General features: G+C 45.6%; 1 protein-coding gene across 1 annotated transcript; it reads left to right on the top strand.

Annotated features, from left to right (window-relative positions):
* Positions 1-12,632: 12,632 nt before the first annotated feature.
* On the top strand, positions 12,633-12,852 carry LOC132349452 (cytochrome c oxidase subunit 7C, mitochondrial-like). Its single transcript, XM_059897834.1, has one exon. It carries the CDS (start codon positions 12,633-12,635, stop codon positions 12,822-12,824), a length of 192 nt encoding a protein of 63 aa, XP_059753817.1. The 3' UTR covers positions 12,825-12,852.
* The last annotated feature ends 1,829 nt before the right edge of the window (positions 12,853-14,681 follow it).

Below are 14,681 nucleotides of genomic sequence, written 5' to 3'. Positions count from 1 at the left end.
ATATTCAGCCTTAAAAAGAAGGAAATTCTGAACTATGTGAACACATGGATGGACCTTGAGGACATTAGGTTAAGTGAAATAAGCCAGACACAGGACAAACACTCCATGATACCACTTATATGAGAAATCTAAAATAGTCGAACTCAGAGAACCAGAGAATAGAATGGGGATTTCCAGGGGGTGGGAGGAGGGGGAAATGGGGAGATATTGGTCAAGGGGTACAAAGCTTCAGGTCTGCAAGATGACTAAGTTCTGGAGATCTAATGTACAGCACGATAATGATAGTTAACAGCACTGTATTGTGCACTTAAAATTTCACCAAGAGGGTAGATCTTATGTTAAATGTTCCCATCACAAGAAAAAAGAATAGTAAAGAAGGTGGGAGGAACTTTTTGGACGTGATGGATATATTTATGGCATAGATTGTGATGGTAGTTTCACAGGTATATACTTATTTTTTATTTTTATTTTTAATTGAACTCTAGTTGATTGACAATGTTGTGTTCATTGCTGCTGTACAGCGAAGTGAGTCAGTTATACATATGTATACATTCTTTTTTAAATATTCTTTTCCATTATGGTTTATCACAGGATATTGAATATAGTCCCCTGTGCTATACAGCAGGACCTTGTTGTTTATCCATTCTACATGTAGTAGTTTGCATCTGCTAATCCCAAACTCCCAATCCTTCCCTCCCACACCCCCCTCTCCCTTGGCAACCACAAGTCTGTTCTCTGTGTCTCACGGGTGTATACTTATCTCCAAACTCAACAAGTTGTATACATTAAATATAGATAGCTTTTTGTATGTCAATCATACCTCAGTAAAGTGGTTTAAAAAATAAAAATAAAGTTTCTGGCGCAAAGTAGGAGCTCAGTTCACGGTGGCTGCTTGCATCAGGATTCTGGAGGTGAAACACCAGAATGGCCCTCCACGGCGCCCTTACCCTCTACATGTTTTAAAGTCCTTTACAAATGCAGCCTCTCCACAACAACCCACATCCAATGGCACCTACTTTTCCTCAACCCCCTTCAGCCTTTCACCAAGCTTAAGAGATGGCACGGGAGAGGTCAGCCAGGGGAGGATTGAGGCATGTCCCAGCCCATGGCAGGGCACCATGCTGTCATCTTTGGTCAACCACGGACAGGCCATGGGCATTTCTGTCGCTGACCCCAACCTGGAGACCCAGGGACTCCCTATTCCTCCAGGACCAGTGGGAAATTCCAGGGCCTCTGGCATCCCCCCAACAGCCTGCACTCCAGAGAGAGGCAGACAAGATCAAGAGAACGGGTTTTGCACAGTTAGACAAAGACTTTGATGGTTCATAACATCAGGCAGAAAATTCCAATACCCCAGGGCAAGCTACAATGTGGATGTTCCTTTCAGCAACCTGCTTCTGATTGGAACTGCCCGGAGCCTCCTTGCCAATCAGCATGGGCGCTGAAAAATTGGAATTTTATAGCTTAGCAACGAGAAATCTGGAGGAACTCTGGAATTAATTTAAGGACACGGGGAGGAAAAAAAAAAAAAAACGAAGAAGGAAATTAGTAGCCAAATAATCAGACTGCCTGATTTTATTTACCTTTGTGGCCAAGGCAAGTCATGAACATTTTTGGCATTAATTACAAGCAGAGAGGGAACCAGCCAGCCATCTTGTCTCAAACTCTGCGATAATGTTTTGTTTTTGTTTTGCTTTCCTGCACTGGTGCTGGGGTGGGGATGTGAACAGAGCCAAGAAAGAACAGACAAAACAGGTACAATAATTAAAGAAAAACCACACCCAGTCTTGTCTGCCATAGCTCCCTCCAAGAGCCTCTTGGCCAGTCTTTCTCTGGAATCATCTTCTATCATGTGACATCATGGATACCAGCCTGTCTGAAATGGGAACTGAAGGTCACGGCAGCTATAGAGGGTTTCTGCAATTTCAGATGGAGGCCCAGTCAGAGGTGATGATAGTGTTGGTTGGTCCATTCGATCCCTGTTTATTGAGCGTCATTCATGGGTCACCGTTGAGTCACGGGCTGTAAAACAGAAGTGAATATCACAGACTGGTCCCTGCCCCCGTGGGTGGAGAGTCTAGCTGGGGCAGTGGGGGGGCCTAGATATTAATAATCAGTTAATTATATAAGGCATGAAACCCCAGTACTTCTGTGGGGACTTGGTGCTGGTTCTCATGTCCTAGAAAACATCCATTTAGATGCCTCGCTGTGAGACAGCGTGATCAACTCATCCCAGTTGGCCCAGGACTTTCCTGATTTAAGCACCTAAAGTTCCCAGTCCTGGGAAACCCCAGGATGACTGGTCACCCCACCCTGGGATAGGATGAACTGGGGAAATAAGCCTCCCTTACCACGTGGGGCTTCCCTGTACCTTCTCCTCAAGCAGCCTGGACACAGGTTAAGCAGCCAGTTCAGCTTGTGGCTTGGAACAAGTTACTTGGCCTCTCTGGGCCACTGCTTCCTCACTTGCAAAATGGGGTTTGACCTGGAGAGCTTTTGGCCTCCTGGTAGTTCTGGTTTCCCAGCCCTGCTGCTGCATTTCAGAGCTTAATCGATGCGGAGGGCCGAGCAAAGAAGACAGGGCCATGCACCCACAGTGCAGCCATGGGCAAGTTATCTCACCTCTAATGCCTAGTTTCCTCCTCCATAAAATCGTAGTGATAATAGTACTTACTTCATGGAAATATGAGCACTCAGTTAAGTGAAAATATTCTATAGGTCTGGCATAGCGGATAGTCAGTAGTTGGAAAGTGTGGATATCCTGGTTAATGAAAAGTATGATTTAGAGTTATGATATTTTCGTTAAGTAGTGACTGCCAGTTTTCAAAAAAAATTTTTTTAAACATGTATTTTATCACAGTACATACTCTGAAGATTGCCTTTTACCTCCGGGTGTCTAGTTCCATAAGGTGGAGACTAGGTCCTTTTTGCCACTGTTCCCCCCATAATAAAGACTTGTTGAGATCGTTGAGGTCACATCATGCCCATTTTACAGGTGAGAAAATTGAGACTCAGGGAGGTTAAAGGTCCTGCCATTAAGTGGAGAAATCAAAAATTGAACTTGGATCTGATTCAGGGTCCTGTGTCTCCACTAATTGGTCTCTACTTCCTCAGGGGGTGCGTAGGGAGAGCACAAGTGACGGCAAAGGGGTGCAAGGAGGCAGATCTGGTGCAGGTGGGTGGGACTGTGAAGATCTGACTAGGAATTCTCCAAAGGGAGCAGCTATGGTGGGCCGAGCACAACGCCAGCAGCCTGGCCAGATCCTCATGTGGACAGGAACCTTTTGGATGCTGCTTTCTCACCTCAGTGGTTGCCATGGAGACAGGAGAGGGTGTGCACACATGCATGCGCTGAGATGTATCTCAAACCTGCTACCCAGGCTTGCCCAGAGATGCCAGCAGTGGTGGGCAGGTCAAACCAATACACAAGTACACACAGGAGTAGAGTACATGGTACCATAAACCCCAGCTATCCATCACCCGGCTTCAATAATCACCAACTCTCAGCCAACCTTGTTCCATCTATACCCCCTTCCCCTCCTCCCTCATCCCAGATACTCAGATACTAAGCAAATTCCAGACATCAACCATTTCTTCTGCAAATATTTTCGTTTATGACTCCAAAAAAAAAAAAAGGATTTTTTTTTTTTACCACCATCACACCTACTAAAACTAACAGTAATGCTTTAATATCAGCAAATATCCAGTGTTCAGAATTTTCTGGTTGTCTCATAACTGTTTTCTTTACAGTTAAAATCAGGATTCATATAAGGTTCATACATTGTGACTGGTTGATACGTCTCTTACGCCTTTCTTAATCTGCGGGTTCTCCCTCCCTCCCTGTTTCTTCTCTTGCAATTTATTTGTTGAGGAAACTGGGTTGGTTGTTCTGTAGAGTGTTCCGGTCTGGATTTTGCTTATTGCATCCCCGTGCTGGTGTTATACGTGTTCCTCTCCCCACTCTGTTTCTTGTAAATCAGTAGTTAGATCTAGAAGTTCACTTAGATTCGTGTTTGGTTTTTTGTGTTTGTATGACTACTTCCTAGTGGCTGTTTTGTATTTCTATTTGAAGGCACATAACGTGTGGTTGTCTCTCTTCATGATGTTAGTAGCCATTGATGATCACTGTCTAGATCCATTAGAGGTTGAAAATGGTGGCTTACTAATTCTATCCTTCTGTCTTTGTTAGCTGGAATATGTCTATAAACTTCCCCTGATCAGCCATTTGGTTACTGTAAAGTACGGCTCATACCAGAAAGGATAAATGCTTGACTCTTTCCCCTGTATTTGACAGTTTTCAAAATAAGAAGTTCATCCCAGGGAGTTCCCTGGTGGCCTAGTGGTTAGGATTCCGGGCTTTCATTGCCATGGCCCGGGTTCAATCCCTGGTCTGGGAACTGAGATCCTGCAAGCCATGCAGTGTGGCCAAAAGGAAAGAAAAAAAAAAAAGTTGGTCCCAACATCCTCCAAAGATGACAAATGAGTTTATGTTTTTCTGTTTTTCTAAGTATCATTGTGAACTTACAGATTTGGACATACATAACACATTTCCATCCATTGCAGTTATTATTCTTATGGATGCTCAAAATGTCCCATCTTTGGCCAGTGGGAGCCTCTTCATGTTGTCTTCCTGCCTCCTTTTTGATATGTCCCCATAATAGCTTCTGAGCTACTTGGATGATAAGGTGTTCCAGGCTCATTTTGCATATTTCCTGCCCCAGACCTCGAATCAGCCCTATCTCCACAGAACCTGCAGAGAGCACTTCTAGTTGGAAGTGGTGTTTAGAGACCACAACGTGGGTGCTGGGAGTGCTCACTGTTAGTGAATTGCCCATTATTTCTAACCTTTCCAGTGGACAGGGGTAGGAAACACGTGCTTTATTTTGTAAGGCAAAATACTGATGCTTCCCATTCAAACTGGGGACTCCAGGTTTTTCACTTCATCTCTGTGATCTTACATCCGCATCTCCTTTCTTCCACGACAGTGTGATAAAGCCTGTTTCTAAAAGCAGAGCTCCCCATTGCGTCTCCCACCAAGCAGGAAGCATATGAGAAAGCACTTAAGTCTTTCCCTCAGAAGGGAACCTGAGGTCTCTGATGAGGAGGCTTAGAAGTGGCTGTGAGAGAAGCCCATGTCAGGATCCACAAGGGACCACATTCTCATGGCAGACGAACCAGCTCCTTCCACCATCCTGTGTGTGGATCCTCTCATCTAACTGCTCTTAATCCTGGCTGCACACTTGAGTCACATGGGGAATTATAAAAACCCCTCTCAATCACAATTAAGTCAGAATCTCTGGGCCTGGGACCCTAACATCACTATTGTTTTTTAAGGCAGTCCAGGTAATTTTAATGTGCAGCCAGGGTTTAGAATCACTACTCTAGACCTTGCTTCTCAGCCAAAGGAAGAGAAGGAAATGAGGGGTATGGCAGATGCCGCCTTCAAAGCCCATTAGCTTGGGATTGAAATCTAGCACTGCCACTTTCTACCTGTGAAATATCTGGAATGGCACTGAGCAGTAGAACCTTCTGCAGTCATCAAAATGGTCTATATCTGCACCGTCCAGTGTGCTAGCCACTAGCCCCATATGGTTATTAGTGCAACCTAGGAAGTGAATTTTTAGATTTTAAAAATTTTAACTAACTTACACAGAAATAGCCACAAGTGGCTAGTAGCTACCATCTTGGACAGCACCACTCTGCAGAATTACTTAACATCTAGGAGCCTCATCTCTGTAAAATAAGGACAAATAAGAGTGACTTCCTTGGGCTGTTGTCAGGATTAGAGATAATGTATATTAAGTGCCTGGTGCACATAAGACATTCAATAAAATGCTGCTTATTTTCCTTATTAACATCAGCCTGTCACTCCTTAAAGAAAAAAAACAAAAAGCTTGCCTGGAATATGAGTGCTCAAAGGCACCCCACCACAGAGACTAAAAATTCTGAGCTGTTCCAGAGAAACTCTCAGAAAATACTCCTTAATTGTAGAAGTTCAATTACAGCAGGAGGTTATCAGTTGCAAGGGCTGTATTTCATTACAGATCTAGCCACAGCTCAATAAATTAAGCAATCACTCAAAATAACATGTTGCTTTAATCCCCTCTTGGAACAAATTCAAGTTGCTTGGTTTTATATTAGCACAGCTCTTGAAAGGCAACTCACATTGGCCTCATTTCTGTTTTCTCAATTCATCAGCCCCTCTCTGGATAAGTCTTTGCGTCTGCTGACTAGCAGGATGGAGGATTCCAAGCCGAGCAGACCTCCTTTTATCAAAACTGGAGTGTTTGCCATCCTCTGGCCTCGACACGTTCCATGTTTCATTCGCTGAAATTACTGGCAAGTTTATCTGCAGCAAAGACAGAAAGAGACCAAGAGGCAAGAGCCCAGCTCTGAAACACCTCTCACCAGCCCAGTTCGGATGTGCAAAGCAAACGGTGGCGACTTTTCCACCCTCATCTTCTCTCTAGTGGTTTATCCTCTCACAGTAGAATTTCATTTCCCCTAGAAGCTTGGCACTGGAGGTGTCAGCCCGGGAACATATTTGTTTGTGTAAATTAAAAGGAGAATATGTTTTGACCATATTTAAGTTCTGACCACACTAAAGAAATAAATACTGAGTTGCACAATGCATCCGCTGCAGGGTTCTGGCCCACCTCCCCAAACTCTGCCTTTGTTTATAAAACCCAGACGAGAACTGTGAATGGCTTAGCACCTCCGAAAGCCACAGGGACAACCTTGGAGGCCGTGTCCACCCTCGCCCAGGTCCACATGGAAAGTCCACTTACCTGAGTTTGAGATTTGCTTCCTCCTGACATGCTGCATCCTTGCCAAGGTGGGCGAGGGTGTTGCAAACAGACACCCTCACTTGTGCATTGTTGATGGGCGTGTGAATGATGCCACCTTGGTGAAGGGCACTGGGCAATAGCTGTAGAAATTTAAAAATGCACATATCCTCTGACCTAGAAATTCCACTTCTAGGAATGTATCTGATGAGGATACTGGGACACATGCCAGAGAGTATATATGTTACAACGGCAAAATCCTGGAGTTAACTGAAATGCTGGCCAGTGGGGGACAGGTTAAGTATGGTGCATTGCTAGAAGTCATTAGAAAGATTGTGGTGGGTCAGAGGGCTGTCATGTCTTCAGGATATATTATAACGCCCACCCCCTCCAATTCTCTTAATGTTAGGAGCCAAAAAAGTATATGCTCTCGAATATGGTTAGAAAATTTATGAAGATTATGTGGACTGCATACAGTGGTTACATTTAAAAAGTGAAACTGGGGGCTTCCCTGGTGGCACGGTGGTTGAGAATCTGCCTGCCAATGCAGGGGACGTGGGTTCGAGCCCTGGTCTGGGAAGATCCCACATGCCGCAGAGCAACTAGGCCCGTGAGCCACAACTACTGAGCCTGCACGTCTGGAGCCTGTGCTCCGCAACAAGAGAGGCCGCGATAGTGAGAGGCCTGCGCACCGCGATGAAGAGGGCCCCCACTTGCCGCAACTAGAGAAAGCCCTCGCACAGAAACGAAGATCCAACACAGCTATAAATATAATAAATAAATTAATTAATTAATTAAAAAGTGAAACTGGAGTTAGAGAAAAAATGCAAAGGGGCTCCTTTATTTCCCCTATTTTCTCTGACCAGGGCAATGTAATACAACAATAATACTCTTTTTCATTACATATCTGTCAGGCCAGTGGAGTGGTGGTGGGAATCTTTGCTTTTCTGGTCTTTATGCCAATCATACAGTGGACTGAATGGTGACCCCCAGAGAGAGAAAAGCTATGTCCACTTCTCTCCCAGAACCTTCACAGGTTACCTTATATGGAAAAAGATGTGATTAAGTTAAGGGTCTTGAGAGGTGGAGTTTACCCTGGATTATTCGGATGGGCACTAAATGCAGTTACATGCATCCTTGTATGAGAGAAGCAGAGACAGACAGAGAGAACATAGGAAGATGAAAACAGAGATTAGAGTGATGCAGCCAGAAGTCAAGGAACACTGGAGCCACCAGAAGCTGGAAGAGGCAAGGCATAGATTTTCCCCTGGAGCACCTGGGAGGAGTGTAGCCCTGCCAGAGTTTGGACTTCTAGCCTCCAGAACTTTGAAATAATAGATTTCTATTGTTTTAAGCCACTCGGTTTGTAGTAATTTGTTATGGCTGCCCTAGGAACCTGATACATCACCTGACACCTGTAAAACACAGGAAGTGCATAGGGAGAAACAAATTTGGCAAGACTGTGGTTTTTGGTTCATTCATTCCACAGATATTTATTGAGCATCCACTAGGTGCTGAGGATACAGCAGGGAACAAATCAAAGATGGTTGCCCACCTGGAGCTGACATTTCAGTGAGAGAGAGAGGGAGAGAGAGGGGGAGAGAGAGAGGAGATAAAATAAATAGAACATGGAGAAAGACTGATGGTGGTGGAAGGGAACAAGAAAGAGAACAAGAAAGCATGGAAGAGGGGCAGGGGTCAAGAAGGGGACTGGGAGAATGCAGTTCCCAGGTGACATTGAAGTAGAGGCCTGAAGGGGTTGGGACCACGAGCTGTGTGTCCACCTGAGGGAAGAGTATCTGGCGGAGGAAACAAGTAAAGAACTTGACCCTCTGAGTGATCCATCTGTTGACCAGACTCAGTAGGAAAGAGTGACCTTTTCTCCCCTCCTCCTCCTTTCCCTCCCTCCCTCCCGCATTTGCTGCCCACCTGCTGTGTGCCAGCTGCTGGGGGTGCAAAGATGAGTGAGACGCGGGTCCCCAAGCTCAAGGTCATGGGGGGTAACAGTCATAAGTAAATCATTGCAAATATAATGTGGTGGGCATTGGAGCAGAGGCCAGGGCAAGCTGCAGGCTCCATCCTTGGTGGAGAGCAGGGTGGGGAGGGGAGGTGGGTGTATGTTGGGAATGAGGTCGGGGAGAAGCAAGCAAGCAGGAAGAGGGCAGGACTTGAAGTCCAAGAATAAGTGTTTAGCTCTGATTCAGTGGTAAATTAATTGGAGCGGGGGAGCATGGAGATGTGTCTGGGGAATCTCTCATTCCCAAGTACAGCAGGCAAACCTAGGGGAGAATGAGCTCTGAGGATAACCTACCCCTTTTAGATTCACACAATCCATGAAGAGGGAAAAACAGTTCCCAAGTCCTGAATTGGGATGCTTTGGACCATACAGAAACCAGAGTTGATATGACTGAGGAAGATGGGAGATTCATTACTCAGGTATCTATGATGAAGAACAAAAGAGGCTGAGTTGCTCTTGGATCCAGGGACAGAACGCAGCGCCAGTCTCTCTCTCTGCCCCATACCCCCATCCCAATCCTCATTTCTCCCTTTCTCCATACTGGCCTCAGTCTTTGTGGTCACAGATAGCTCTGGATGCTGGAGACGGGGTGGGAAATGCAGCCTTCTCACCAGCTCTAGTCAGGGTAATCCTGGATTGGCCCTGCTTGGGTCACATGACCACACCTGGACCAATCACTGCAGCCCAGCTCAGAAGTGGGCTGCTGTGATTGGTCGTATTTGAGTCACGTGTCTGTGCCTGGACCAATTACTATAGCTGAGGCTTGGGTGCTGTAAGCGGCCATCTTTGGCCATATTCCCACTGGGCATCGTGTCTGTTAACAGAAGTGGGGGGAGGAAATGCTGGCAGTTAAAAAAACAAAAATAAAACCCTGAGCCATCTACCTCCTCCGGAGCCTTCTCCTGGTTGTGCTGCTTCCACATTCACTCTGCTGAGAATTGCCAAAATCCTGAGTTGGGCTTTGCTTTAAGATCCACTGTCTATAAACCCCAAAGCTGCCAGCCGAATTTGCTCAGACCTGTTGTGGGTTTTTTTGCCGTTGTTGTTATATTATTTTAATCCAATGTAAAATGTTTTCTTCCTCTTTGGTTTATGATTGCCTCTCCTGCCCCTAAGGGTAGGAACTGTGTCTGTCTTGTTGACTACTATATTGCTCATGCCCGGTATTCAGTCTCTTATGTATAAGTCCACAAATAATTGGACGAATGAATGAATGTTCACTCATTCATTGAACATGACACAGAGAACAGGAGGTGCTGCAAGGTCCTTATCTGCTCTCTTCAGTGAGTCCCTCTCTTCCACTCTCTCCCTCCTTCTCAGTCGTGTTGCGTTCCCCTTCGTGGCAAGGTTCCGTTAGTGTAAGTGCATCCTTGCAGTGTCATCCCAACACAAACTGCAGGCTCTGAATCTCTAGGTGAATTCTTGGGTTGAAAGTCTAGATAAGCACGAGAAATAAGTTTCATTTGCTTGGTGGAGGCTATCCTTTGAGAAGGATAATGGAGCTCTGTCTGAGCTGGGAGGGATTGGGTGCCATGATGGTTGCCAGTGTCTGCCATGGCCACCTGCCTCTAATGGGCATCCCTGGTCCTGCTGCTGCTCTGGATTGTTAGCTCACCAGCAGACCTCTGTCCTGCAGCCCTGTCATTTGCCGTGATATCACGGTACACTCAAAGAGTCCAGGACAAAATGGTGTGGCCAAATAAAACAACCGCAGGTTCTTAGGGAAGAAGGCTTAAGACAAATGGCTATTTTTAAAAAGTACTTATAACCCACATGTCAGCTGGGGTCATCTTATTTTTGGAGATTCCAATGGAACGGACTTAAACGCTGTCCCACATGCCATGAGAGACCCAACTCTCCAGAGATTGGGGGTGAGGGATGCTTGTGTCTCTCCTAGGCACCCAAAGCTCGAAATTCCTGCAGCCAATGAATCAGTTCTCAGTTCTGCTTGGGCGCCCTTTTGCTGGCCTCACGGGCACATGACTTGTGCTGTTGTACAGGGTCTACGTTAAGTTTGACGTTCTACTGTTGTTATCTTGAACTTCTTAGTAATTTCTGAACAAAGGGCTCCACATTTTCATTTTGCAAATCCTGTAGCTAGACTTGCTTCACTCAGGAGCGTTCCTTTCCCACCCCACGCTGGCTCACTCTAGACTATGCTGCAATTCCTCCACTGTCCCCAAATTCCATCCACACGAGGATATGGGTATAGGAGACTTGGCCTGAAGGTTTGGGATGAAAGGAAATGTTGACCTCTCAGCCAAGTTAATGGCATAAAGTGCAGTGTATGAACTGGCTTCGAACTACTCAGTGGGAAACAACGGTGGAGGAGGGAAGGCAGGTGAAACAAGACTGGCAAAAGGTTGATTGTTGTTGAACCTGGATGATGGGTACAGGGTGCTTTCTCATTTTCAGTATGGTAGGAAACTTCCATAATACAAAGTTGAAAAAGGCACTATATGATGTGCCTCCGGCAGGTCCTCAAAATGTTAAAATGGAGTTGCCATATGACCCAGCAATTCTACTCTAGATATATTACTCCAAAGAAATGAAAACATACGTCCACACAAAAACACATGAATATTCATAGCTGAATTATGCATAACTGCCAAATGTCTATCAACTGACAACTGGATAAATAAAATATGGATGTTATTTGTCATAAAAAGGAATGAAGTTCTGATATGGGCTACAGCATGGATGAAACTTTTAAAAAATTTTTTTAAAAATTTATTTATTTTTGGCTGCGTTGGGTCTTTGTTGCTGAGCGCGGGCTTTCTCTAGTTGTGGCGAGCGGGGGCTACTCTTCCTTGCGGTGCCTTCTCTTGTTGCGGAGCACAGGCTCTAGGCGCGTGATTTCAGTAGTTGTGATGCGCAGGCTCAGTAGTTGTGGCTCGCTGGCTCGAGAGTGCAAGCTCAGTAGCTGTGGTGACAGGCTTAGTTGCTCCACGGCACGTGGGATCTTCCCGGACCAGGGCTCGAACCCATGTCCCCTGCATTGTCAGGCAGATTCTTAACCACTGTGCCCAGGGAAGCCCAGCATGGATGAAGCTTGAGGACACAAATGCTGAGTGAAAGAAGCCAGTAACAAAGGATCACATACTGTATGATTCCATTGGTAGGAAATATGCACAACAGGCAAATCTACAGAGACAGAAAGTAGATTAGTGATTGTTTAGGGGTGGGGACTGGGGGAGGGACTGGAAGATTGGGGTGGGGGGGTGACTGTTAAAGGGTATGGGGGTTTCTTTCTGAGGGGATAGAAATGTTTTAAAATTGATTGTGATGATGGTCGCACAACTCTGTGAATATACTCAAAGCCATTGAGTTGTGGACTTGAAATGGGTGAATTACATGGTAAATGAATTATATCTCAATAAAACTGTTGGGGGAAAAAGTCATGTCCTCCCTCCGACCCCCTTCTCCTGCCAGGAATCCTTAGGCTCCAGCCTCCTGCCTTTGGGAAATCTCTCTCTCCTCCACCCTCTCTCTGCACGTGTGTGCGTGCGCACACACACACACACACACACACACACACACACTTTCCATCTCCCCTTCTCGTTACCTTCTTCTGCCTTAAGACACTTTTCACTCTATTGCCATTCCCACCAACTACAGAGAAGTGCCTTCCCCAAAGAGAAGTTCCTTCCACAGCCAAAGTGCCCCATAGAGGTATTTTCCTAAACACTTTGCTCTTTAAAAGTTACTCACTTCCCTTTCGGTCCTTGCACGCAGAGGAGCAAGGTCGTGAGGAAAGGAGCACGATGTGTGCTGCCTCTATTTCTTCCGCCTTCGGTTTCTGCACCTTTCACAGGGCTTCCAACAGCGCTATGTTGGGACAAAGCATCCAGAGGTTCACAACCTCTGTGGTCTGTAGGAGCCACTGTGAGGAGGGTCCAGGGAAGAATTTACCATTTTCAGTGGAAAACAAGTGGTGGTCACTAGCTATGGTGACTTTGTACTTTGGGTCTGGATTTGCTGCACCTTTCTATATAGTAAGACACCAACTGCTTAAAAAATAATCCATGAGACAGACACGAAGAGGAGCATTTTAAGTGTGCAGTCTCTTTGAAAAAATGATCAAACTCTTGAACTCAGCATCCTAGATATGTTTGTAAATAAACTTATGGCATAAAAAAGTTACTCACTTGACAGCTATTAAAATTACGATTTTAAAGTCCCCGTGGTGACCTATCATGGCAGTCACTAACAAGTCCTAATAGTTGTAAATTCCAAGAGCTTCATAATCCCAAGGAAAGCGGGGCCAACTCAACTTCTCCCAAGCCCCACTGGTCTCTGTTCTGAAACGTAACTCAGTCACCTCACAGGTGGGGAGAGAGGGTGAGGAAGTTGGTTGCCAGGGCCAGGTTCTTGCAGGTTTTGGGGTCTGGAACAGGGTGGGCAAACTACAGCCTGTGGGCCAAAATCAGCCCACTTCCTGATTTTGTAAATAAAGTTTTATTGGAACACACAGCCACATCCATTCATTTACTTAATGTCTCTGGTTGGCTTCTTGTTACAACAGCAGAGTGGAGTAGCTGTGACAGGGACTGTATGGTCTGCAAAGTCTAAAAATATTTAGTGTCTGGCCCTTTCCAGAAAAGGTTTGCTGACCCCTGACATGGAAGATCCAGGCTTGAACTCCAGCTCATCACATGCTGGGTGTGTGACCTTGGACAAGTCAGTTCCTCTCTTTAAGCTTGTTTCCTCATCAGAAAACCAGAGGCAGTAACAGTGCCTCCCTTATATGTTGCTTGTGCAATGAAAATGACTTCATACCTGTAAAGTGCTTACTTCGTATAAAACACTCAATATATGTTGGTGGTTACGATGTTATTTAGAAAATGAGGGCAGTAACTCCTACTTCGTATGGTAGTTAATGTGAAGCGATGGAGATCAAGCCTGTGAAAACAGTTGGCCAAAAACACATTTATTATTGTTATAAATATCTTAAAGGCTTTTGAGAGGATTCTTTGCTTCTTAGTAAAGCTAAGTAACTTTTTGGGGGGAGCAAATTTGGAACTGTGAGAGTGTAGAAAAACTCTAATTTCAGAGGAAAAGAGGACCCTTAACCCCCAAATCCAAACTCTCTCATTTAGCAGTCCAGGAAACTGTACCCCCTGATCCTCAGCTGGGACTTGAACCTGCCCAGAACTCAAGTACTCTTTTGCCTGAGCTCGGCATCTTCCCCAATAACAGGTGCTCAGGAATCCAGGCCTGCATGTCTTTAAACACTTGTGTTGCCTCTGAGGTCCCCACCAGAACCTGTTTAAACAGTAATCTGCTACGAGGTACTGGCATGCAGGTTTGCGGCCTGGGTTTGCAGCCAGGGGAGGGAAGAGACCTTTGTCTCCACACCCTTCAGGGGATTGTCCAGAAGCCAGCTGAGGATAGCCACCATTGATGACCTGCTTTCCTGGACGGTGTTATTTAAATCCGGTTTAGTTCGGGAGATACGGCAGCCTCCCATTCATTTGCTTTGTTTCACAGTGATTAACTGAGCAGCTAATACATGCCAGGCCCTAGGGATACAGCAATGAATGATTCACCCCCTGCCCTTGGCAACTGCCCCCCTTCCTTCTGACGGGGGCAACTGACAATCAAATAGGCATCTGGGCAATTTGGCCCCATAATAAGTCCTGTATTCTCCCCAGGATTTCAGTCCCACACTAAATACTGTACCAATGAATTGGAAAACCACTCTGGGCCAGCTGTATGATAGATGGATGGTAGGAGTTAAGAGTGCCAGCTCTGGAGTAAGTCAGATCTGGGCAGGACTGGCTCTGTAATTTGTTAAATGAAAACGTGGGCACCTTGTTCGAAAATTATTCAAAATTTCAGGATGACAACAGCAGAGCACGGAGCTATGCAGGGCGCAC

The sequence above is a fragment of the Balaenoptera ricei genome, chromosome 15, assembly GCF_028023285.1.
Source record: "Balaenoptera ricei isolate mBalRic1 chromosome 15, mBalRic1.hap2, whole genome shotgun sequence".
NCBI classification, from domain to species: Eukaryota; Metazoa; Chordata; class Mammalia; order Artiodactyla; family Balaenopteridae; genus Balaenoptera; species Balaenoptera ricei.
This window is presented reverse-complemented; position numbering and strand designations above follow the sequence as displayed.